The 21,937-nt window shown below is 33.0% G+C and overlaps 2 protein-coding genes and 2 long non-coding RNA genes across 4 annotated transcripts; 3 read left to right on the top strand and 1 right to left on the bottom strand.

Annotated features, from left to right (window-relative positions):
- The first annotated feature begins 2,083 nt into the window (after window positions 1-2,083).
- Window positions 2,084-3,347, top strand: LOC128281860 (uncharacterized). The gene is made up of 2 exons (XR_008272138.1): window positions 2,084-2,534; window positions 2,630-3,347. It is a non-coding gene; the product is annotated as an uncharacterized LOC128281860 (long non-coding RNA).
- On the bottom strand, window positions 3,131-5,115 carry LOC108461613 (tryptamine 5-hydroxylase-like). The gene is made up of 2 exons (XM_017761507.2): window positions 4,180-5,115; window positions 3,131-3,864 (listed from the first exon to the last, which is right to left on the bottom strand). The coding sequence occupies exons 1-2, from the start codon at window positions 5,068-5,070 to the stop codon at window positions 3,247-3,249; spliced, it is 1,509 nt and encodes a 502-aa protein (XP_017616996.1). The 5' UTR covers window positions 5,071-5,115; the 3' UTR covers window positions 3,131-3,246.
- Window positions 5,116-7,514: 2,399 nt separating this feature from the next.
- LOC108463278 (uncharacterized) lies at window positions 7,515-10,939 on the top strand. The gene is made up of 3 exons (XR_001868041.2): window positions 7,515-7,589; window positions 8,052-8,137; window positions 10,394-10,939. It is a non-coding gene; the product is annotated as an uncharacterized LOC108463278 (long non-coding RNA).
- A 6,627-nt stretch (window positions 10,940-17,566) lies between these two features.
- On the top strand, window positions 17,567-20,435 carry LOC108463700 (putative serine/threonine-protein kinase-like protein CCR3). Its single transcript, XM_053019786.1, has one exon. It carries the CDS (start codon window positions 17,792-17,794, stop codon window positions 20,213-20,215), a length of 2,424 nt encoding a protein of 807 aa, XP_052875746.1. The 5' UTR covers window positions 17,567-17,791; the 3' UTR covers window positions 20,216-20,435.
- The last annotated feature ends 1,502 nt before the right edge of the window (window positions 20,436-21,937 follow it).

Below are 21,937 nucleotides of genomic sequence, written 5' to 3'. Positions count from 1 at the left end.
ACAGGCATTGTCATTGCCCATATAAACAACTCCTCCATTTAGCTCAACTAAATCAGAGAACCACTCCCGGTTAGGGGACATATGATAGGTACAACCCGAATCTAATATCCACTCATCTGAATGGAACGACGATGATGATGCAACCAGTGATAGTTCAGAGTCACTGGTATCATGCTTTACAACACAAGCATCTACAACAGCTTTTCCCTTATTCTTCAGCTTTGGACAATTTTTCTTCCAGTGGCCTTTCTCATGACAGAAGGCACATTCATCTTTCCCGAGCCTGGACTTTGACTTTGATCTCCCCTTCTGAGTTTTCTTCCGAGTGTATGAACGACCTCGGACTACTAAAGCTTCAGATCTCGATTGAGTTTTTCTGTTTGTCCTTCTTTCTCTGCTCATAACTATATAAGGCCGCATGCACTTCGCTCGAGATATATCACTCTCGCCATGAAGTAGAGTAGTTTCTAGGAACTCAAACTCCTCGTGAAGTGACCCTAACAAAGATCAAAGCCAAATCTTCATCTTTGAATGTCTCATCCATATTCAAAGAAATCGGTGACTAACGATTAAATTTGGTGATGTGATCATTCATTGTGGTACTTGGGACGTAAGTGAAGCGAAACAGTCTTTTCTTCAAGTGGAGCTTATTTTGACTGCTTTTCTTCAAAATTTTTCTTCAAGTGCCACCCACAACTTATTTGCGAAGTCTCCTTTGAAAAAGCATACCCGCTCTCGAGAAAGGCATGATCGAATTGTGCCACATGCCAACCGATTGATCGCCTTCCAATCTTTCTCCGTACATCATCCGGTTTCTCTTCATCAATGGCAATGTCTAGACCTGCTGAAAAGGGCATCTAGAACCTCACTTTGCCACATACCAAAATGGCTCGTGCCATCAAAGATCTCCACGGCCAATCTTGCATTTGCAATTGTCGGTCTTGTCCACATGGACGATGTTGAAGCTCCTACACCGACCGCTTTCTCCATAATCTTTCAATATACCTAAGGAAATCTTTTTCGATGTGGAAGATCGGTTTAAAGCGCAACCACAGAGCATACTACGATTAACCTTCGGCTCGATACCACTTGTTGTTCCAATAGGGTCGGAAGCGTGTAAATTATTGTACTAAAAATCACACAAAGTTCAATTCCTGGGAAGAGAGGTGGATCACAAGGATCTCTTAAATACCAAGTCTTTCCTTAGTCGAATATTCCTTCTAACGTAATTTAATAGCACAATTAAATACTACTATTATACCCTCAAATATTGAAAGAAAAATAGGACAAAAAGAACACAAGAGTTTTAACGAGGTTCGTAAATTATACCTACGCCCCTGCACTAACACCGATGATAACTTTACTATCTCCAAAATATTACAAACAAATAGAATTCCTTAAGAATTCTCAAATGGGAGAAGAGAGAAAACTAAGAGAGAAAGATTGGTTGGGATGGTTGAAATGAGAAATGGTTAGGCCTATTTATAGTTGAGGTTCAGGGACTAACTTGCAAATGGCCTAAAAATTAGGGACCAAAGTTGCAATTATCCCATTCAACTTTAAACAACTTGCCTATCATTTTTTTCTTTCGGTGCCACTTGCACCTCCCAATTTTGACTTTTCAACACCCATTTTTTTTTTTAATTTGACTTTTCAACATTCTCAAGCACCTTTCTCTACAGAAAGACGTGAGACCTTTTCTTTATGATCGGTTCCACATGCCTGAATGGTTTCAAGTTTGAAGAATTAAAATATAATTTGATCAAATTGAGAAATTAAACATAGGCATGGATAATTATTGAGCATGAGAATGAGTTGAAATATGTTTTAGTTTGAAGAATATCACTTTTTGGACTAAATTAAAAAGATGAGAAAGTACATGAATTAAATTGTACTTGAACCCAAGCCACACCTAGAGCAACGAACAACCTAACTATCAAGCCAACACACAAGTTTTGAATTTTTTTTATTTTGATATTATATAATTGGGTTTCATTTTAGCTATTAAATGCGTATTAATTTGGAGGTTGAATGCGGACCACACATTTTGCTTAGTTTAACTTCGACTTTTATCTTTGGATTTGGTTATATCAAAACTCCCTCCTCACCCCATCAGCATCCTAGTTGCCAACCCTTCCATCTTCTTTAAGGGAGAATTTTCCTTTTCTTTTTCTTACCATTTTTCTTGAAATCAAGTCCTCCCAATTTTGATTTTTTACCAAAATTAAGTAGAAAGTCATTTTTTTAAGCTCATTTCCACCATTATTTTCTTCATCTAAGCTTAATGCTTCATGGGTTTGATGAGAGAAAGTTGAATTTAAGGAGAGAAAAGTCCAAATAAAGTAAGAAATTGTACTTCCATCATTCCTACCTTGCTATTTGAAATTTTTGTTATGAGAAAGCTTTATAAGCTTGAGTTTTTATATTTTTAATTTGTGGGAAATGTGGAAATGATGGAAAGTGAGCTTCCAAGCTTGGGAGGAGAAGATTTAAGTGTTAAAAAACTTAGTTTTGAGTTCTAGTTCATCCAAGAGGTAAGTATCTTTGAATTTGCTAACTTTCCTTTTATAGAATGAATATGAAAATTGATCATCAACGTATTAAATGGCTCAAATAAATACGTGTATAGGAATGATTGAAGACAAAAGCCAAGATGGTGCTTTTATTTGCAGTGGCTACTCTCTTCAAGCTGGAGCAAAGCACAAGAAAGCACCAATGGTATTACAGTGTCACAGCTGAAGCAACGACAATGCAAGGAACAATATGTTTTATTGAAGGATTGCCAAGCTTTGTAATGTGATTCACCGTTGCAGTCGGCTATAGGTTGGCCACGGAGAGCCAGTATCCGGCAGTGTTTGACAACAATTTGGCGGAGTGTGGGAAGTGGATGGGGAATGGGAGGAGAGCAAATGCTCATGTTTTCCATGGGTTCGGTGCTTCCATGGCTGAACCTTGGTTGGCTGCTCATGGAGATCCCTCCAGGAATGGTTTTAGTTCTTCATTTTTCAATCAATTAGAGCCCTTCAATTCATTAGCAACTTATCAGACTAATAATTTATTTGGTTGTTCATTCTTCTTTCTTTGAATTTCCTATTGGACTGAAAAGCTTATAATCAAGAAGAGCAAGTGATTCACCCAAACACACCCCTGGGGATAAAGCAATAACCTGGGTTATTTTTATTTTAAAAGAGTGAAACAGTTCTACAAGGTGGTCTCGAGTTCACTTCATTGTCCTGGTTGTTAACTTCACAGTCCTTCGTTTACCGTCGGGACGAGTATTAGCGGAGTTCGTTTCCTCGATGCAAGGCCGAAAATTTCATCAACATCAACATCATCAGTATGAATTCCGTAAGGCAATTCCCAGTCAAAGTGAAACAAGAGGCGAGCAAGTGCGATCTCGACGGTGGCGAGACCGAAACCATAACCAGGGCAACCTCTTCTCCCACCACCAAATGGTAAAAACCGAAAATCTTGATCTTTAAGATCAATGTTTGAATCTTGGAATCTATTGGGATTAAATTGAAGGGGATTATCCCACGAATTGGGATCTCTTCCTATAGCATAAGTGTTGATAAGGAGGCGAGTTTTGGGTGGTATTTTGTAGCCATCAATAATGCATTCATCCATGGATTCTCTTGGAACCAATAAGGGCACCGTTGGATGTAGTCTCATAGCCTCTTTGATAATGGATTTGGTGAAGTGAAGGTGTTGAAGATGGGTTTCGTCGATGACTTTACCGGTTCGACGTGCGACGGCTCGAACCTCTTCTTGTGCTTGCTTCATTATTTCAGGGTGTTTGACTAACTCTGTCATTGTCCATTCTAAGGTTGCTGCTGATGTATCTGTTCCAGCAACAAACATGTCCTAAACATCCAAAAAAAAATCATTTCACTTTTAAATTAATGAATACATCACAACTTAAAAATAAATAAATAAAGTTAAGACCAACATGTTTCAACTGGTTTGATTAGGAATTGATCTTGTTTAAATCCAAGAAATAATTTTAAAACGATTAAATTAAGAATAGATATGAATTAATTGAATTGCCGGTTAAATTATATATTTTTTAAATTAAAAAAAATAATTAAAGTCTCAATATAAAAATAATTATCAAGTTTAGCCGAAAAAATAATTAACACAAATTTTTGTTACTTGAACATGTTAAGATGAAAGATTTACCAGAACAAGAGCCTTGAGATTATCATCAGTAATGGGTACTTCCAAGTTATCTTGCTTTTGTACTCTCAATAGAACATCCACAAAATCCTCTTTAATCCCAGTTTCACCCCTTTGTAAATGCTCCTTTATTACCTCATCACAAACTCGTCTTAACTCGTTCAAATTCTTCATCAACCTTCGTTTATACCCACTCACTGAGTGAACCCATTCCCACTCGGGGAAAAAATCCCCTACGCTCATCCCTGCGAACAGTTCCTGTGTCTCCCTCAACACTGCTGCCAAATGATTTGACGATCCTACACTTTCCGTGAACCGCCTCCCAAACGCCACCCTACATAAGATATCATTCGCTAACGACAAGAAAAGCTCACTTACGTTGACTTCTGAACCAGGGTGAGCTGACAACGTTGTTAGTAACCGACTCACTTCTTCATCTCGGATGAGTTGAAACGAGTTGACTCGCTTGGAGCTTAGTAGCTCGGTGACACAGATTTTTCTAGCTTGACGCCAGTAAGGTCCGTAAGGAGAGAATGTAACGTCGGAGCAGTTGAAAGACAAGTACTGAGCTGAAACGAGTTGAGGACGATTTGAGAAGACATGGTCATGAGTTTTGAGGATGAGTCCAGCGAGTCGAGGTGAAGAGACGATGACGGTGGGAACTTGACCGAGCTGAAGGTAGATTACTGGACCAAGTTTTTGAGCGAGTTTAGTGAAGGTATGATGTGGCATGTCGGTGAGGAGATGAAGGTGACCGATTATCGGAAGACTTGGTGGTGAAGGCGGGGTTAATGACTGTGACTTTAGCCATCTTCGTAGGAAAGTGATGAAGTAAAGGATACTGAGTAGAAGTAAGATGGAAATAAAAATGGTTTGAGGGGTAAAATGGTCCATATATTTTTGAAAATGTAGTCGGATGTAGAGAAGACTGAATAAAGTTTAAAGGTAATTTTATCAGCAAATGGCTTATATAGAAGGTTGGACCATTTCTTTTATGACTAAAATAACCTTGTTTGTCGACGTTTGTATGAAAGTTAGAAATAAAGGGTATAGTGGAGAAATCATGTCGATGAACACAGACAAATTACCACTAATTGCGATAGTAAGAAGACGAAACGTTGGACAAAATAACAATAATTGCAATACAAAAACGTGAACAACGTTTGAGTGTTTTTATACGTAAAGTAGCAAAAATGGTGGCTTGTTATTAACATATAGCATGGACCTAGCTTTGTTGTTGTATAACCCAAAATCTACTTCCACTACCACAAAAATAAAGGGGTCTAAGAATCTTAAGTTACCTTCATTGTTACCATTTCTATAACACCCCTAACCCCGTCCTCTCACCAGAATAGGATTACGGAATATTACCGGACATTACAGTATATTTACACATAATTCAAGAATAAATACAATACTATACATCTAAATATAGCTTTAATGGGCCCACGGTATTTAATAAGAACATCTTAAATAAATTAAGGCCCGATCGGAAGCTTAGAAAATTTTTCGTGAAATTTTAAAATTTCTTCCTTTGAATAGTACCACACGCCCGTGTGGCTGGTGTGACACGCCCGTGTCATCAACCCGTGGGGCTCTCTGACTTATACCTTTAAATCAATTAATTTCACACGGCCAAGACACACGCCCGTGTGCTCAGCCCGTGTGGCAACCTGTTTGTAGCATTTTAGGTGCAGGGGACACATAGCCTAACAACATGCCCGCGTGCAAGCCGTGTGTCTGACACGGTCTGATCACACGCTCGTGTGACAAGCCGTTTGGACTCAAAATGAACTTTATAATTCAAATTTACCAACCCTGCAAACTTTAAATAATAAGCAATCTAATATTCAAACTTTCAAATAATCCCTAAACACATATGGTAACAGTAGTCGACACATATAGTGTCTCATCGACACACAGTCGGAATATCCCCGAACACTTCCAATCCTATGGCATGCCAATTATATCCGACTAGCCCGACACTGTTAATAAGGTATTCAAATCATTTCGTTTTGATACAGAAACAGTAACAATTTTCATCACATCATTTATCGTACTTACTAACCAATTAAAATAGCAATTGCATTTATTAAATTATTAAGCATAGTTTATAGAAATACAAACCGAAATTCTCGAGTTTACTCGATATCCTCGTTCACTTTCTCCTTTCCCTTTTTCGATGACTTTTCCATTGCTACGTTGGCTACGTAAAAGTTAACATTTAAAATTATCAATATATGTTATTTAACAACACACTCTTTTATTTCTATGTAGTTTTTACATAAATTCCAATTTAGTCCTTCCACCATAACCATTCTTTTTCTTCAAAATAAATCCTATATCTTCATTCAATTTTCACTTTAGACTATTCAACTCTTAAATTTTACAGCATAAAACATTAATTATAGAATTCTCTCAATTCAATCCCTACTATTTCAAAATTTATATCTCTCATTACAATTTAATCCTTCTCCCACTTCTGACTTGAATTTCTATCATTTTATCTCATAATTTACTCAATAATTCAGCTTAATCAACATCTAAAATTCACTAACTTCCTAATTTTCAACATAATTCATGTAAAGCTTTGTCCTAGGATTCCAAAAACACTTAAATTGCAAGAAAAGAGGTTAAATTGACTTATCAATCAAGCTTGAAACTCTAAAACCCTAAATTTTCCTTTTCTTTTTCTTTCCCTTTTTCCTTCTTTCTTCCCCTGCTATTCGTGACTTTCTTTTTTTTCTTTGTGTTTTATTTCTTTTATTTTCTTTATTCATTCTTTATTTAGTAAATATAATAATTATATAATATAATATAATTTACTTTATATTATTATTTACTTATATAATAAGTAAATAATATATATAAATACATTTCTACCAATTAAAATAATACATATGTATTTATTCTTACCACACACTTGTCACTTAAGGTTTATTTGCTAACTTAGTGTAATATCCCGAATTAGGGCCCAATCGGAATAGTGGTTTCGTGACCATAAATCCAAGATAGAAATAATTATTTTATAATTATTTTGAGGTTTATGATATGATTGCATGATTGTGTGAAAATTTCGTGATGAAATTCTATGCCTAAAGTGCTTAAATTGAAAGTAGGGACTAAATCGAATAAGTTGCAAAACTTGCATTCTAGAAGTTTTTAGTATGAAATTGTTTTGGAATATTAATGAGGAGGTCTTAAATAGCAATTTGACCAATTTTAAGTTCATGGACAAAATTAGGACATGGAAGGAATTTTTGGAAAGTTTAGTAGTAAGGGTATTTTGGTCATTTAGTTATTAAAATGAATTAAAACAAAATTAAAAGCCAATTTTGTCCATCTTCTTCATTAGGCCGAAATTTCAAGGGTTCTCCATAGCTAGGGTTTGTTTCAAGCTTCCAAGCTCCATAGTAAGTGATTCCAAGCCCGCTTTTAATGATTTTACGTTTTTGAGATCCCAGAACTCGATAAAGCTTATGTTAGCAATAATTTAACCTAGGGTTTATATTTGGAAAAATACCCATAGGTGAAATTTGTGTATTTTGATGTTTTATGATAGAATATGAAGTTTTAAATTATGTTAGACAACTTGTACTACTCGATTTTAAGCAAAAACGAGTAAAAGGGCTTAATCGGTAAAAATACCTAATAGTCACAAGTACATGTTAGAGTGAGAATTTGATGTTGCCATAGAAGAGAAAAGTGATCAGCATGTTGTAAAACATAAGAATAAGGAATAAAGTTTAATCCGAGCCTAGGGGCAAAAATGTAAATATGCAAAAGTTTAGGGTAAAATTGTAATTTTGCCAAAATTTGAGTTAAGGATTAATTTGATAATGTGAGTATTAAATAAGCTAAATGTGTTATTTTAGATCAAGAAAGACGTGGAATCGACCTCAATCGAGGAAAAGAAAAGATTGTGGACTAAATTGCAAAATCTTTGTATTTTGGTACCAAGGTAAGTTCATGTGTAAATAATGTAGCATAATTGTTATTTTTAAGTTATTGATATTAATTATGTGTTATGCTGAATTTCATTATGAAATGTATGCTTTGTGGTTAATTTCAAATAATATGTAAATTATGTGAGCTACTTGTTAAATATAATTGTTACCGAGTATTGATTTCGGCATTCTACGGAAGACGGAAAGGATAAGTGTTCGAGAAAAATCCCGTTTGAACCTTAGGAATAGATTAGGATACAAGTGACATGTCACTAGGATGGTTGAGCATCCGAACTCGTTGAGTTGAGTCCGAGTTCACATATGGATGCGAATGTCCGAACTCGTTGAGTTGAGTCCGAGTTCGTGAAATGTAACTAGGCATCCGAGCTCGTTGAGTTGAGTCCGAGTTCACTTATGGATGCGAACGCCCGAGCTCGTTGAGTTGAGTCCGAGTTCGCTTATGGGTAGGTTACATGATTGCTTGATTGTATATATGGCACTTATGTGCAAGTTATCCATGTATCCGAATTATATTCCGATGTGTTCAACGGGTAAAGTTCTACTCAAATGGAGGAAAATTTCGAGATGTAAAGAGATGTATTGGTAAGTGATATGAAATGGATATTTTGGACAGGTATGTATTTAACCCTCGGGTTGAGTATTGATACAACCACGATAAGGTAATAAGATGATGAAGATGAATAATATATGAAATTAAAGCTTATTATTTCTATTTTCTTATGAAATAAGAAAAACAGGTAAAGGTATTATATTTTATGAGATATCTGAGTTTTAGTGAAACAGAGTCATAGCAGTTTCTGAATCCCCTGTTCCTACTTTAGAAATTCACCATAAATTGTAAAGATATAATTAGGTGGTGTATTTTATATCCTAAGAATCCTTATTGAGTCTAGTTTTAGTAGAAACAAATCTCATAGTCATATGAATTTTTTACAGAGAGAAATGTGGTTCGTAGTAAACAGAGGTCAGACCAGTCGAGTCCTGAAACAGGGGTAACTTTAACTAATAAACTGTATTAATTGGCCCAACCAAAAATTCTAGAAAAAAATTAGTAGATAGGTATATGAGTCTAGATTCAGGGAAAATTTACGGATCTTAATTTCGAGTTTTGAAACTCAAGATATGAATTTTTAGGCGACTATGACGCAGAATGGCAGCACATTCCGAAAAGCTTAAATAAATAATTTAAACCTATTTAAGTGATAGATTAAGTTTAGTAATGCCTCGTGCTCGATTCTGGAAACAGTCTCGGGTAAGGAGTGTTACACTTAGTCCCTTGACTTTTCTATAATTTATAATTAAACTTTTACACTTTATTCAATTTAGCCCTTTCACTAAATTAACCTTAATTAAGCTAGATTTACTTAATTAGAATCTAATTAACCTCTCACTTAACTTCGTAAATATTTCTAATAAATATTTACGAATCTAATTTTCAGAAACGAAAACCCAAAAATTCACCTTTCCGATGACCTTAAAATTTGGGTCGTTACAATTTTATACTCGGAGTAAAATACAGTTCAAATAAAAAATTGGGTCGATGTTGTAAATATAAGTTAGCATTGTCTTTTTTGAACACCTCATACGTCTTTCAAAATTTTATCACCTAAAAGTGTGCCTCTCTGTGCATGAACCTAGATCTTTCTTACATGGGATTTCTCATGCAACATAAATATCATTTGATTTTAGATTCGAATATGAAGAGGCTTACCTTAACATGACAACTTCGAGGATCTATGAAGTGCCTAAAGAGGGCATTAGTCATTTATGCTTGCAACATTAGTATGATGTTATTAAGAAAAATTAGAATATTGTGACAAAGAAAGTCTTATCATTCTCTTTTTTCTCGACACTTGAAATGAGGTAATGACCATGTCTTCATTCCCTAGCTTGATATAGAGGTGTAAAGAGTTTGCAAGTTATTCGAGTTTAACTTAAAAAGAACTCAAATTCGATTTAGTAATTATCGATATGAGCCTGATCTTTAATAGCTAGAGCTACCAACCAAGTAGAATTCAATCACTATAATACCCGATTCGAATGGGTATGAGCTTAATCAAATTCAAGTACAAATGATAAGCACTTATATTTCATATATTTTAGGTATTTTGTTTGGTTCTTAAGTGAAATGTTGCATATTAGCTTACTTTGCATGATTTATGTCTCGTTTACATTTATTTGAGTTTATATTTAGTTATGCTTGATTTTAATATTTGATGATTAATTAAAGTTTTTGTGAATTGAATTAGGTTTATGGGAACTTAAGGTTCGAGCTTAGAGACCATTAGAAACTAAAACGAGGAGTTAAAATGAGCAGAACAGAGCATGCCCAAGCTAAGCACCCTTGCCCTAGGCCAAGTGCCCCTGCCCCGAGCCAACGCCCTAGCATGCAGTTGGGTGATCCTTTGTTGGTGCCCTTGCCTTGTCCCGATGCCTTCACTCCCGGCCCATATGCCCTACCTCGTCTAGTTGCCCCCAATGCCCCGGCCCGTGCACCCTTACGTCGAGCTTCCAATGCCCTAGTGCCAACCTTGTTACTTTGATGTGTCTCGTTCGAGTTTTGATTGAGCTTCAAGGGTACTTTGGTCAATTAGGAGTGTTACAACCTCAAGTAAGCTCTCGTAACCTAGTTTAGGTTAACTAAACAATATAAATATGATATTTTGAGAGGGAGTTAGAACTTTTGGCTATTCTCTACCATCATAGCTATTTTATTGTCTATTGCGTTTTCGATTTTATGGTTTTCTAAACTCCATTTTTCTAGTCAAAGGATTATTGAAGTTCAATTCTATAAATTCGTGAGACTTAATTTGTGCTTATTCCTTTTTTATTTTTTAGAATTTGCACATCTTCTACTTGAAGTAAAATTGTTTGAATATTTGTCCGTTTGATAACTTAGAATGATTGCCTTATCAATTAAAATAATTAAATCTGTAATTATTTAATTTATTCTAATACTTGTGACGAACTATATAATTGTGCCAAGTTATTTATTTGTAAGGTAAGTAATTTCAAACGAGTTGCCTCTTCATTCCTAAACATTTAAAGAGAGATTGGTTGTCGGGTGTTGAGTCAACAATTAGAACTAATTTATTAAAGGCATTAAATCTATTCTCGCGTCACCTTTGACTAGAACTTTTCCTCTTTAATTTTTCTAAACTTTTAATTACCGTTTTCTTCACTAAAATTTTAATTTTAATTTAGTTTTTTATTTACTAAACCCCTTTCATATTTATTTAAGAAATAAATTTATTATCGATTTTTATGGTTAGGACATTACTTGTTGTGCTATCTACTAATTTTATACTTTCGAGTAAATTTTATTTTTGTAAGTTCCGACAATCTAACAACAATCGAGCTCGACCTTACATACTAACAAGCTTGAACTTGAATAAAAGAATTGAAAAACAAACATAATTGACCTTAAGCTTGAACTTGAACTTATCACTACTCAAATTTAACTCGTCTTAGTTAAACTTCGTAATTTTATATCAGAAAAACACTTTACGAGGAATAACAACAAAGATTTATATATTCTCAAACAAACTTTAATACAATGCTTTTTTCTTGGACCCTAACCTTAGTTAGATTTTCTCATAATGTGTAAACCGATATAGTCCGACAATATTCAACAATCTGGCACAAAAAAATGGACAACCTCAGCATTGGTCACATGAAAGAGAGATGGGTTTTTGCTTTAGTTCCACAATCATGTTTCAAAAATTGTATAAAATTAAATAGCACCCGACAGAATGTTAGAAACTTTAAGCAATGAAATTGAAGCTTAGTTACAGCTTTCCATGTCTCAAAAAGCTTATATGCAAGTACCCAAAAGCAGCCTAAAAGCTTCTAAACATACATATATGCAGTGACAAGAAACATCACAAGTTCTTTCTATTACACCTTTTCCTTCGTAGACAAGTAGATCTGACAATATCCAACACTAATCCGGTAGAAGATCCAGGTATTAAATTTTGGGCTTTATAAAAATTTTAAATTTTTTTAAGGATTTAATTAAAAATTTAGAAACTTTATGAAAATTTTCAACATTTTTGAGGGGCCAAAGTTCCTTTCTAGCTCCTATGGCTGGTGTAACTTGCACTAAGCCTTTATAGATATGGAGAAAACAATTAAGATATATATGAAAAAAAAAAAAAGTGTTAGATTTGTTAATTTTGACCTGAAATTGAAAATATGATCTAGTCAATTTGAATTTAAACTCTATTTTATTTAATTTAATCACGAAAAATTAACAGTTTGAATTTGTTCAATTCGAATCTAAAATGATTCGAAGACCCAAACTTGAAGAGATCAAAATCAACAGTTTGAATTTTGTTTTTCAAATAGTTCTTATAAAAATTATTTCTTTTAAACAATTTCATTATAGATTTTGATCATATCTGCTCTTTTTGCCACAATACTTACCCATAGCCCCTTCCCAACATATAAACAGGAAGATAATGTGCTTCAGCGCATTCGAACACACATACTCCTATATTAATCAATCACAAAATCAAATTTTAATAGATAAATAACCTCATATTTATGGATTTGTTTAATTTTTTGTGACATATAAGATCATTACATTTGATTGTATTTGATGGTAAAGTATGCAACATGGCGCACTTATATAAATTATAATATACATTGTATAAACATTTTTAGTGTTAAAATAACACATTTTAAAAATATATATAAATAAATTTATTACCTAAAACAAGTGTTTTTATACACTTTATGAAGCAGCTATGATTGCCCTTGACAGGTTTAGGGACCCATAATTAATATTATTTCTTTAAACTTAGTGTTGCCTTCCTCTTAAACTCTCAATAGGACACATTTATATGATATTAAAATAATTATATCATATAAAAAATATAAATGTGATATGCCTGTATGAATGGATGGAAATTAACATGATGTCAAATCATAATTATTCTTTGATTTAATGTTAATTGTAATAATGTTAGCTCGAATTTGATGTAAAGCGTATTTAAAACGTGAATCAATTTTGAAATATATTTTATATATTGTTAAATTTTATTGAACTGTCTATTTTATTGAGCTGGTATTTAACACGAATGAAGCTAAAATTATCTGAATATGAATCTGTAAATCTGCCTAAAAATTTGAATTTGTTTCTTGTTCACAAATTATTTGTGTGTTATCATTCAAATTCAAATCCAATTTAAATACTATTATTCATTGGATACCCGAATCTGCAAATAGTTTAATTTCAAAATTTTCAATCATTTTTAAAATTAAAATCTGAAAAATTTTGAATTCTAAAATTCTTTTATATGTATATAATCAAAATTATAATCGTTTTGTAACCAATGGATTCAAATTTATAATGTTGGTTTAAATAATGAATACCGAAATATCTATCCACATCTGTTCCAAATCTACGGCAGGTAGTATTCTGATTCATTTGCTAATATCTAAATTCACAATCTAAATTGTCATTCCTAATATAAAACTGATATTTCAAAATTTTAATTAAGATCTTTTAAAATTTACGAACTAATTTAAAATTTAGATAATAATTTAGGGACATCGAGTACAATTAACACTACAATATGTGAATACTTATCAAAACAGAAATTAACATCCATACACCTGTTTTGTATTTATATATTCCAAAAAGAAATGTTAGAAAATGACCATTTTTTTTAATTAATTAATGATGTTTTGATGGTATAAGCTTAACAACTCAAAACTTGTGGATAGAGGCTTTAAAAAATTCAAACAAAATTCATCAACTCGATTGAGGATTGGATCCTTGTCCTGGATATAGAGTAATTTTAAAATTCGTGATCAATATGAGCTTATAGAATATAGAGGATTAGGTATTAGGCTCGCTCTAATGGATACTTTGGGAAATTAAAAAAAAAAAAGTTCATCAACTTGGATTGTTACTTTGGGTATGAAGCAGTTTTTAAAAATTGTGGTCAGCACCTATTTCTTTAATGAGTCTATCGAACGCAAAAAAAAAAAAATCACTAAACTCGGTCCAATAAATATTTAAAAAAAAAATTATGTCATCCTTTCACGTGGAAAAGTAAATGGTATCAATTAATTTCTAAATATAAAATTATAAAATATTGTGTTAATTTTTCCATGGTTTTATAACAACTACCTACTACTTTCTAGTCTTTTTTTTGAAGTTCAAATAAAGAAAAAAAGAGTCTAAAGTCAATAAACTATAGTTTCATTGAATAATTATTTGTGTGGGAGATGTTAAAAGATAAGATTTTTAAATTAAAAAAAACTATTTTGACCATCAAAATCTTCACATACATACAAACATACATGCTATATATAGGTGAATTTACTTGAAAGGTCCTCTAATATAGGGATCGACCAAATTAGTTCATCTATTATTAAATCGATTAATTTAGACCCTATATTGTTATCTAATATAGAAAATGTCATTTCTTGTTTAATAGATTTAATAATTTGAAAGTTTTTATGGTTCTACAAATGGGTTTAAATAATAAATTTTATATAATATTTTAAACAATAAGTATTAATTTGATTACGCTTTAGTATTATTATTTTTATAATACAAGAGAGGGACTAATTTGATTTAGTCTCTATAATAGAAGGGTTTAAGAGACACTTTCACCTATAGGTACATGAATAACAGCCATACCCAACCTTTTTCCATTTCTAGTTTTATATATATGTAATAATAATAAAGTAATTAAGTATGATTATTTTATATATTTATTTTTGTTATGCATGAATTTAGAAAAAAAACTATTTAATAAACTAATAAAATAACTTTTTTCTAAAATGTTTTTCCCATAACATAATGATTGGTGTGTCAAAATTTTATAAGTTCGGATCATATCTGGGTTTTTTTTTTATACAATACTCAGAATTACTCATAGCCTCCCCCTAACCCATAAATAGGAAGATAATGTACTTCAGCGCACTCGAACCCACATCTTTCTACATTGAGAATAATATACATACCAATCAAACTATGACTCACCCGATTTAATATGTAGTAAAACCAACTCATGAAAATGTAAATATAGATATACATTACATCATTTTCTCAACAAAAAGCAGCCTTTAAATTTCATGCTGTTTGACTGAGTAAATTAGACTCCAAGATTGATTTGCTTTTGAATTTGTAACCAAAAAAAAAAAACATAATTTGCTATTATTCAATAAATTAAAAAGAGAGGCAATTATAAATATTGTTTACACTTAGAAGTTTCTAGTAAATAATATAATTAATTAAAACTTTAAAATTAATACTTCAACCATTAGGAAACAAAATTGATGAGATGGGTGTACATGATCATCAACTCTCTTCAATTTCAAGAATTTTTGAATTTATATCATTTATAAATTTTTATTCACTTAATATTACGAGTTAATTGAATATAAATTTAGATTAGAAAAATAAAAAATGTCGAAAAAGTTTGTATCGCATTAGAATGATATTTATGCTCTAAATTAACGTATAATATTTTGTAATATCAAGTCCAGATAGTTAATAATGTTAATTATTTAAATTAAAATACTGACGTAAATTTTTTTGAAAACACCTCTTTAAACACATGCAAAAAAAAATTATGTTCGTATGGTTAATTGGAAAACGTGTTTTTCAAAATAAATTCACGTTAGCATTTTAACCGGACTAGTAGATATACAGAATTATGTCAAATTATAATGTAAGGATCTAAATCCCAAATTTGAATATAGCAAACGTGTACCTACGTTTTGTTTCAATGTTTAATTTGGTATTTGAGTGTGTTTTGTCCCAATTTGAGACTTGAGTTTGGGTCGAATGTTCTATTTGATACTTAAGATTCTTTTTGCCCTGATTAAGTATATGAATTGGCTTCAAGATTCAATCTGGTACATCCCAATTAAGTGCTTATGCTTTTTTTATTAGAGTATACCCGTTAAACATTTATCGGTCGATATGATGTTGTTTGATCTAGGTAAATATTAAAACTAAATTAAGGGATCAAATTGAGAAAAAAAAACTCAGATGCCAATTTTTTAATATTAATTAAAAAATCAAAATATTGAATATTATGTTGAATTTATTTACCCTTATAAAAAATAAAATTAAACATTTAAATCACATTTTTTTGTTAATATGTTTAAATCAAAAAAAAACTTTTCAAAAAAAGCATGCCTTAGGAAGACCAATTTGGTCAAAATTAGGTACACGTTTCATTAATACAATAATACATGTTGTCGAGTGTCGACAATTCAAGCGTGTGATATGCACCGCGTAAGCGAGTAAGGATATTTCATTTTGTATTACGTGCTAGCTTTCCGTAGCGATTAACAAAGCTTCCATACTCGCATGGTATGACGTGTTTGGCTTTTTATTTTATTTTATTTTATCTGAGCATCTAAAAAAGGCAAAAAAATGTTTTAAATAAAAGAAAAAAATATTCTTGTGGGTTTCAAATTTCAAATTTTAAAGTTATTTAATATTATTTGAAAAAAAAAGTATATAAAGTATAGAAAAGAAATATTCTTTGTGAGTTTCAAATTTCAAATTTAAAGTTATTTAATATAAATTGAGAAAAATATATAAAGGATAGAATTAAAGAAATTACTTTTAAATTTTTTTTAAAAAAGCTCATGATTTCAAATTTAAATTATAAGAATCTTTTATGTAAATTTTAAAGTGAAAAAATTTAAAAATTATTTATTTTAAGGATAATAAAATTGACACGATTAATATTTGAATTTGATTTAGTAATTATCAAGCCAAGTCAAGTTTAGTAATACACGGCTAGATGTCGCGAGTCTTATCGAGCTTTTTATTTTTATATTATTAAATTACATCGTTACCTTTAATATATATTATTAATCGTAAGCTTAATTATCAAGTCGAGCTTAAGTTCAACATTAAAAATGTACGTGCTTAATTGGGCTTAAGTACAAGAATTGATAAATGGATTTAATTGAGCTTGAACTTAATTTATGTTAAATTGAACTTATAAATAAATACTCGGTCAAGCTCGAATCAAATATTGAATTTTAAATATCAAATCGATTTTGAGCTTTATGGTATTCATGCTCAGCTTGTCTTAATTACATATATTAGGTTAAATTAGCCCAAATATGCTAAAAAAACATTACTTGACAAAATAGGTCAATTTTTTAAAAATTTAAAGAAATAAGTTATTTTTAAAGAGAGGGTGTAAAAACACGCTAAATTAAACTAAATTTCCGGCTGATATAACATGAAAAGCATGTCTAGCTGGTGCGTGTTCTGTACAATTAGTAATAAAGTACACTTAACTGAATAAGTTTGCACACACTCTTTCGAAAAACGACCTATTTCATCAATTAATTTTTTTTTAGAAATATTCAACTAATTTAGTGGATATATTATTATATGAGAGAAGAAATGGTAGTATCTTCGAATATGGCAAGTAAAAAATGGCGGTTAATATTTTCATTAATTAATTAATTAAATTTCTCAGCTCCCAAACACAGCCTATTTTTCCATTCTTCTCAAAATGCACTTAAAAAACTGAAACTTTGAACTTTCAGTTTTCGAAAGTCTTTCCCTTTTGCCTCTGATTTTTCCCTCGCCAAATGAAGCTGACGGATAGAACCGCCGCCATCTCTTCCACCGTTAAGTTTGAATTCTTTAAATGACGAAACAAACTTTCCTTTTCCTTGTCGCCGTTAGTTTCCTTAACGTTTTCTCGTTCCCGTCGTTAACTAATGCATTGGGTTCCGGCTCTACACTAGCCGTCGTATACGGCACCGCCACCGTTTGTGCCATCGTAGCCGCGGAGCCGAATCAGCGTATTATCTGCTACCGTGCCGGTGGTGGTTTCTCCTCCTCCCCTGCTGTCATCTCAATCTCCCCTAACGTCTCTTACTCAGCCGTCGCCGGTGGGCGAACGAACTTTTGCGCAATCCGGTCCGGCGGTTACAGCCTTCTCTGTTGGGATACGACCATCCAGTCTTTACCCAGTAAACGCCTCTACAATAACGACACCGTACTCCTTCAATCCCTCTCCGTCGGCGACGAACTGATTTGCGCTACAGCGATGAACAATACACCGCCGGTAACTTGTTGGAGAACGGGGAACAATACTGAAGAGTTACCCAATAGTAATCTCACAATGGGTAAAATCACATCCGGGTTCGGGTTTTCATGTGGGATCGTACTGAGTCAAAACAGACGAGTAACCTGTTGGGGAAGTAACTCAATGGCGGCAGCCAGAGTTAATCAATTCGGGAACATGTCAATGGAGAACATCGAAGCTGGGGCAAACCATGTTTGTGGGGTTAACTCGGAAGGTGAGTTGGTTTGCAGAGGAGATAACTCAACGGGTCAACTCGATGTTCCTTCAAACAAAGGGTTGAACTTTGCTTCAGGGTTAGCTCTGGGTGATGGGTTTAGCTGTGGGATTAGGAGATCAAATGGTACAGTTGTTTGTTGGGGTTCTATGAATGAAACTGCCATTGAAGGGATTCAATTTGAATCCATTGTTGCTGGTGTGAATTTCACTTGTGGGTTGACAACAAGGAATTTTTCAATAATTTGTTGGGGTCCTGGTTGGCCTGAGTTGAATCAGTCGAGTTCAAATTCCTCCATTAATGAGTTACCTTTGGGAGCTGAGATTTTACCAGGTCCTTGCACTGATTCTTCTTGTAATGAGTGTGGGTCATATCCTCTATCAAATAGGCTTTGTTTTGGTTCTCGTAACATTTGTAGACCATCACCCTGTTTTAACTTCACCAACCCATCCCCGTCGCCGTCATCTCCGCCGCCGCCGGAGGTTTCACGGCGATCGACGACGTCTAGAGGGTTGAGTAGAGGGTTATTGGCTTTTGCAATAGTTGGATCAATTGGAGGTTTTATGGGGATTTGTACTATTGCTTATTGTTTATGGACTGGTGTTTGTTTTGGGAAAAAGAAGGTACATAATTCGGTCCAGCCAACAATTACTCGAGCCGGTTCAAACAGCGGTCCGGGTTCGAACAGCGGTCCGCCATCAAGGTCATTGACGATCAGACGACAAGGTTCGAGATCAATGAAGCGACAGAGAAGCGGGACATCATCATCAAAACACGCTGACAGAGCTGAGGAATTCAGCTTAGTTGAGCTCGCGGCAGCTACCAATAATTTTGCCCTTGAAAACAAGATCGGAGCCGGCAGCTTCGGCATTGTTTACCGAGGGAAATTATTCGACGGTCGTGAGGTGGCGATCAAGCGAGGCGAAACGGGTCAAAAGACGAAGAAATTCCAAGAGAAAGAGACCGCATTCGAATCGGAGTTAGCATTTTTATCCCGGCTCCATCACAAGCATTTGGTTAGGCTTGTAGGCTATTGCCAAGAGAGGGACGAAAGGCTTTTAGTTTACGAATACATGAAGAACGGCGCACTTTATAACCATTTACACGATAAAGACAACGTCGAAAATTCGAGTAGTTTGTTGAATTCATGGAAAATGCGGATCAAAATCGCGTTAGATGCGGCTCGAGGGATCGAATACCTTCACTATTACGCGGTTCCGACAATAATCCATAGAGATATCAAGTCTTCCAACATATTGCTTGATGAGTATTGGACCGCAAGGGTTTCGGATTTCGGACTTTCATTAATGGGACCGGAATCTGATAAAGACTACCGGCCGATGAAAGCAGTGGGAACAGTGGGTTACATCGACCCGGAGTACTACGGCCTAAATGTACTAACAACAAAAAGCGACGTTTACGGGCTTGGAGTAGTAATGTTAGAGCTTCTAACAGGTAAAAGAGCTATATTCAAGAATGATGAAAATGAAGGGACGCCAATAAGCTTAGTCGATTTCGCGGTGCCAGCGATTATGGCGGGTGAATTGGGTAAGGTTTTGGATGTTAGAGTCGGACAGCCGGAGATGAGCGAAAGCGAAGCAGTGGAGCTAATGGCGTATACTGCAATGCATTGTGTGAATTTAGAAGGGAAAGAGAGACCAACAATTGGTGACATTGTTTCTAATTTGGAAAGGGCAGTGACTGTCTGTAATGGCAGTCACTATGATAGCATCTCTAGTGGTGGATTCTCCATTGTTTCAGAGTGAAAATTTTTCAAAAAAAAAAAACACCCAAAGAAAAAAAAAATTAATTTTTTTATTATATTTTAAAGATTTTATATTATCTAACATTGAGTTGTAGTGTAAGGATTTTGTGAACACTTTTGACAGCAATGAGAAATTGATTGCCTCACAATTTGCTTTGTCACTCTCTTTTGTTGTTTTGTTGTTTTAGGAATTGGGTATACATATATTTTTCATAAGATAATGTTTAATTTTTCAAATTTGGGTAAATTATACTACTAGCCATTCAACTATTAGTAATTTTTTTGGCCACCTAATTATGAAAAGTTACAAAATGGTCATCTAACTATTAGTAAATTTCTTTGTTGTTACTTAACTATGAAAATTTACAAAATAGTCAACTATTCAACTTTGTCTTTTTTGGTCACCCAATTTTCTTGGATTTTTTAGTATTTTTATTTTCACGTTAACCAACTGGTGACCAGAAAAGAATAAACTGAATAGTTGGGTGATAAAAAAAATTTCAATAGTTGGGTGGCAATTTTGTAACTTTTCATAATTGGATGACCCAAAAAGAATTTTGTTAATAGTTGAGAGACTACTAGTGTAGTTTATCTTTTTAAAGATAACTGATAAGATCTAATTATGGTTTTAGTCACTCCACTAAATCGAAATTTGAGAGTTAATTTGTGTAATTTGATGGGCTTAGTTCATGATTTGACCTTTGAAGTATATTTTTTTTTTCACTTTGGTACATAAGTTTTTTTTTTGTCTCTATTTGATACTTGAATTTCATTGCAGTTTAACTTAAAAGAAAAAGTGGTAATAAAAATTTGACATGTGGCATACTTTTATTGGATGTAAATAATTTTTGGGATAAAATTGGACAAAAGTGATAGTTCCTGTACTAAAAGTGAAACAAAAATAGTTTGGCCGCCAAAGTGAGAAAACAATTATAACTCAAGAGATATTGTAAATAGAACCTTTGATCATCTACTTTTATATTTTGATGGTAAAATGAGATGAAAATGATAGTTCTTATCAAATTGCACTTTGACCCCTTAAAAATTATAAAGAATTGATTTAATCCTTTAAAAATTATAAAGAAATGGGCTAATAAAATGGTGAAATTACATATTTACTATCGTAAAAATTACAATATAATCTCGTCCTCCTAAAAGAATTTTCTAACTTCTTTGTTTTATAATGTTATTAGCAGGTCCAAATTAATAGCATACTTAGCTGCAGCAATGAAAGTGATGATTGTGATTATTTTTTGTTGCTATTCTACCATACAATCAAGGTCATATAAAAATCATATTCAATCAATAATAAATTTACATTTCAGTCAAACGCTTAAAATAAGATAAAATTAAACCAAATGAAAATAGATTAAAATCAAATTTACGTATAATAGAGGGACTAAAACTGAAATTAGACCAAACAATAAATAATTGATTAGAACAACTTGACTTTGAGTTTGGGGCATGTGGTTTGAAACTTTTACAAATTGGCATCGACCTCCAGCTTTCGAGGTTGATTCATTGGGAATTTCAGTGCCCAAAAATGGATGGGTTCCATGATTTTGTCAAATTTTGTTCACTGAATTTAATTTAATTAAATGCTGCTTTTCACACATTTTTTATTTTTATTTTTAAAAAATAGCACGTTGGGGCCATAGCTACATAAAAGGGGGTGTTTAATGAAAACTAGATAAAGGTCTTTGACTTTGAATAATTAGAAGAA

This window comes from Gossypium arboreum, chromosome 10, assembly GCF_025698485.1.
Source record: "Gossypium arboreum isolate Shixiya-1 chromosome 10, ASM2569848v2, whole genome shotgun sequence".
NCBI classification, from domain to species: Eukaryota; Viridiplantae; Streptophyta; class Magnoliopsida; order Malvales; family Malvaceae; genus Gossypium; species Gossypium arboreum.
This window is presented reverse-complemented; position numbering and strand designations above follow the sequence as displayed.

What these genes read in the sequence shown, in the direction of transcription:
- LOC108461613 (XM_017761507.2), bottom strand. Translation starts at nt 5,070, where the DNA reads ATGGACCATTTTACCCCTCAAACCATTTTTATTTCCATCTTACTTCTA. An exon ending in ATCTCAAGGCTCTTGTTCTG is followed by an intron (nt 3,865 to 4,179) that starts GTAAATCTTTCA and finishes TTGGATGTTTAG; the next exon opens with GACATGTTTGTTGCTGGAAC.
- LOC108463700 (XM_053019786.1), top strand. Translation starts at nt 17,792, where the DNA reads ATGACGAAACAAACTTTCCTTTTCCTTGTCGCCGTTAGTTTCCTTAAC.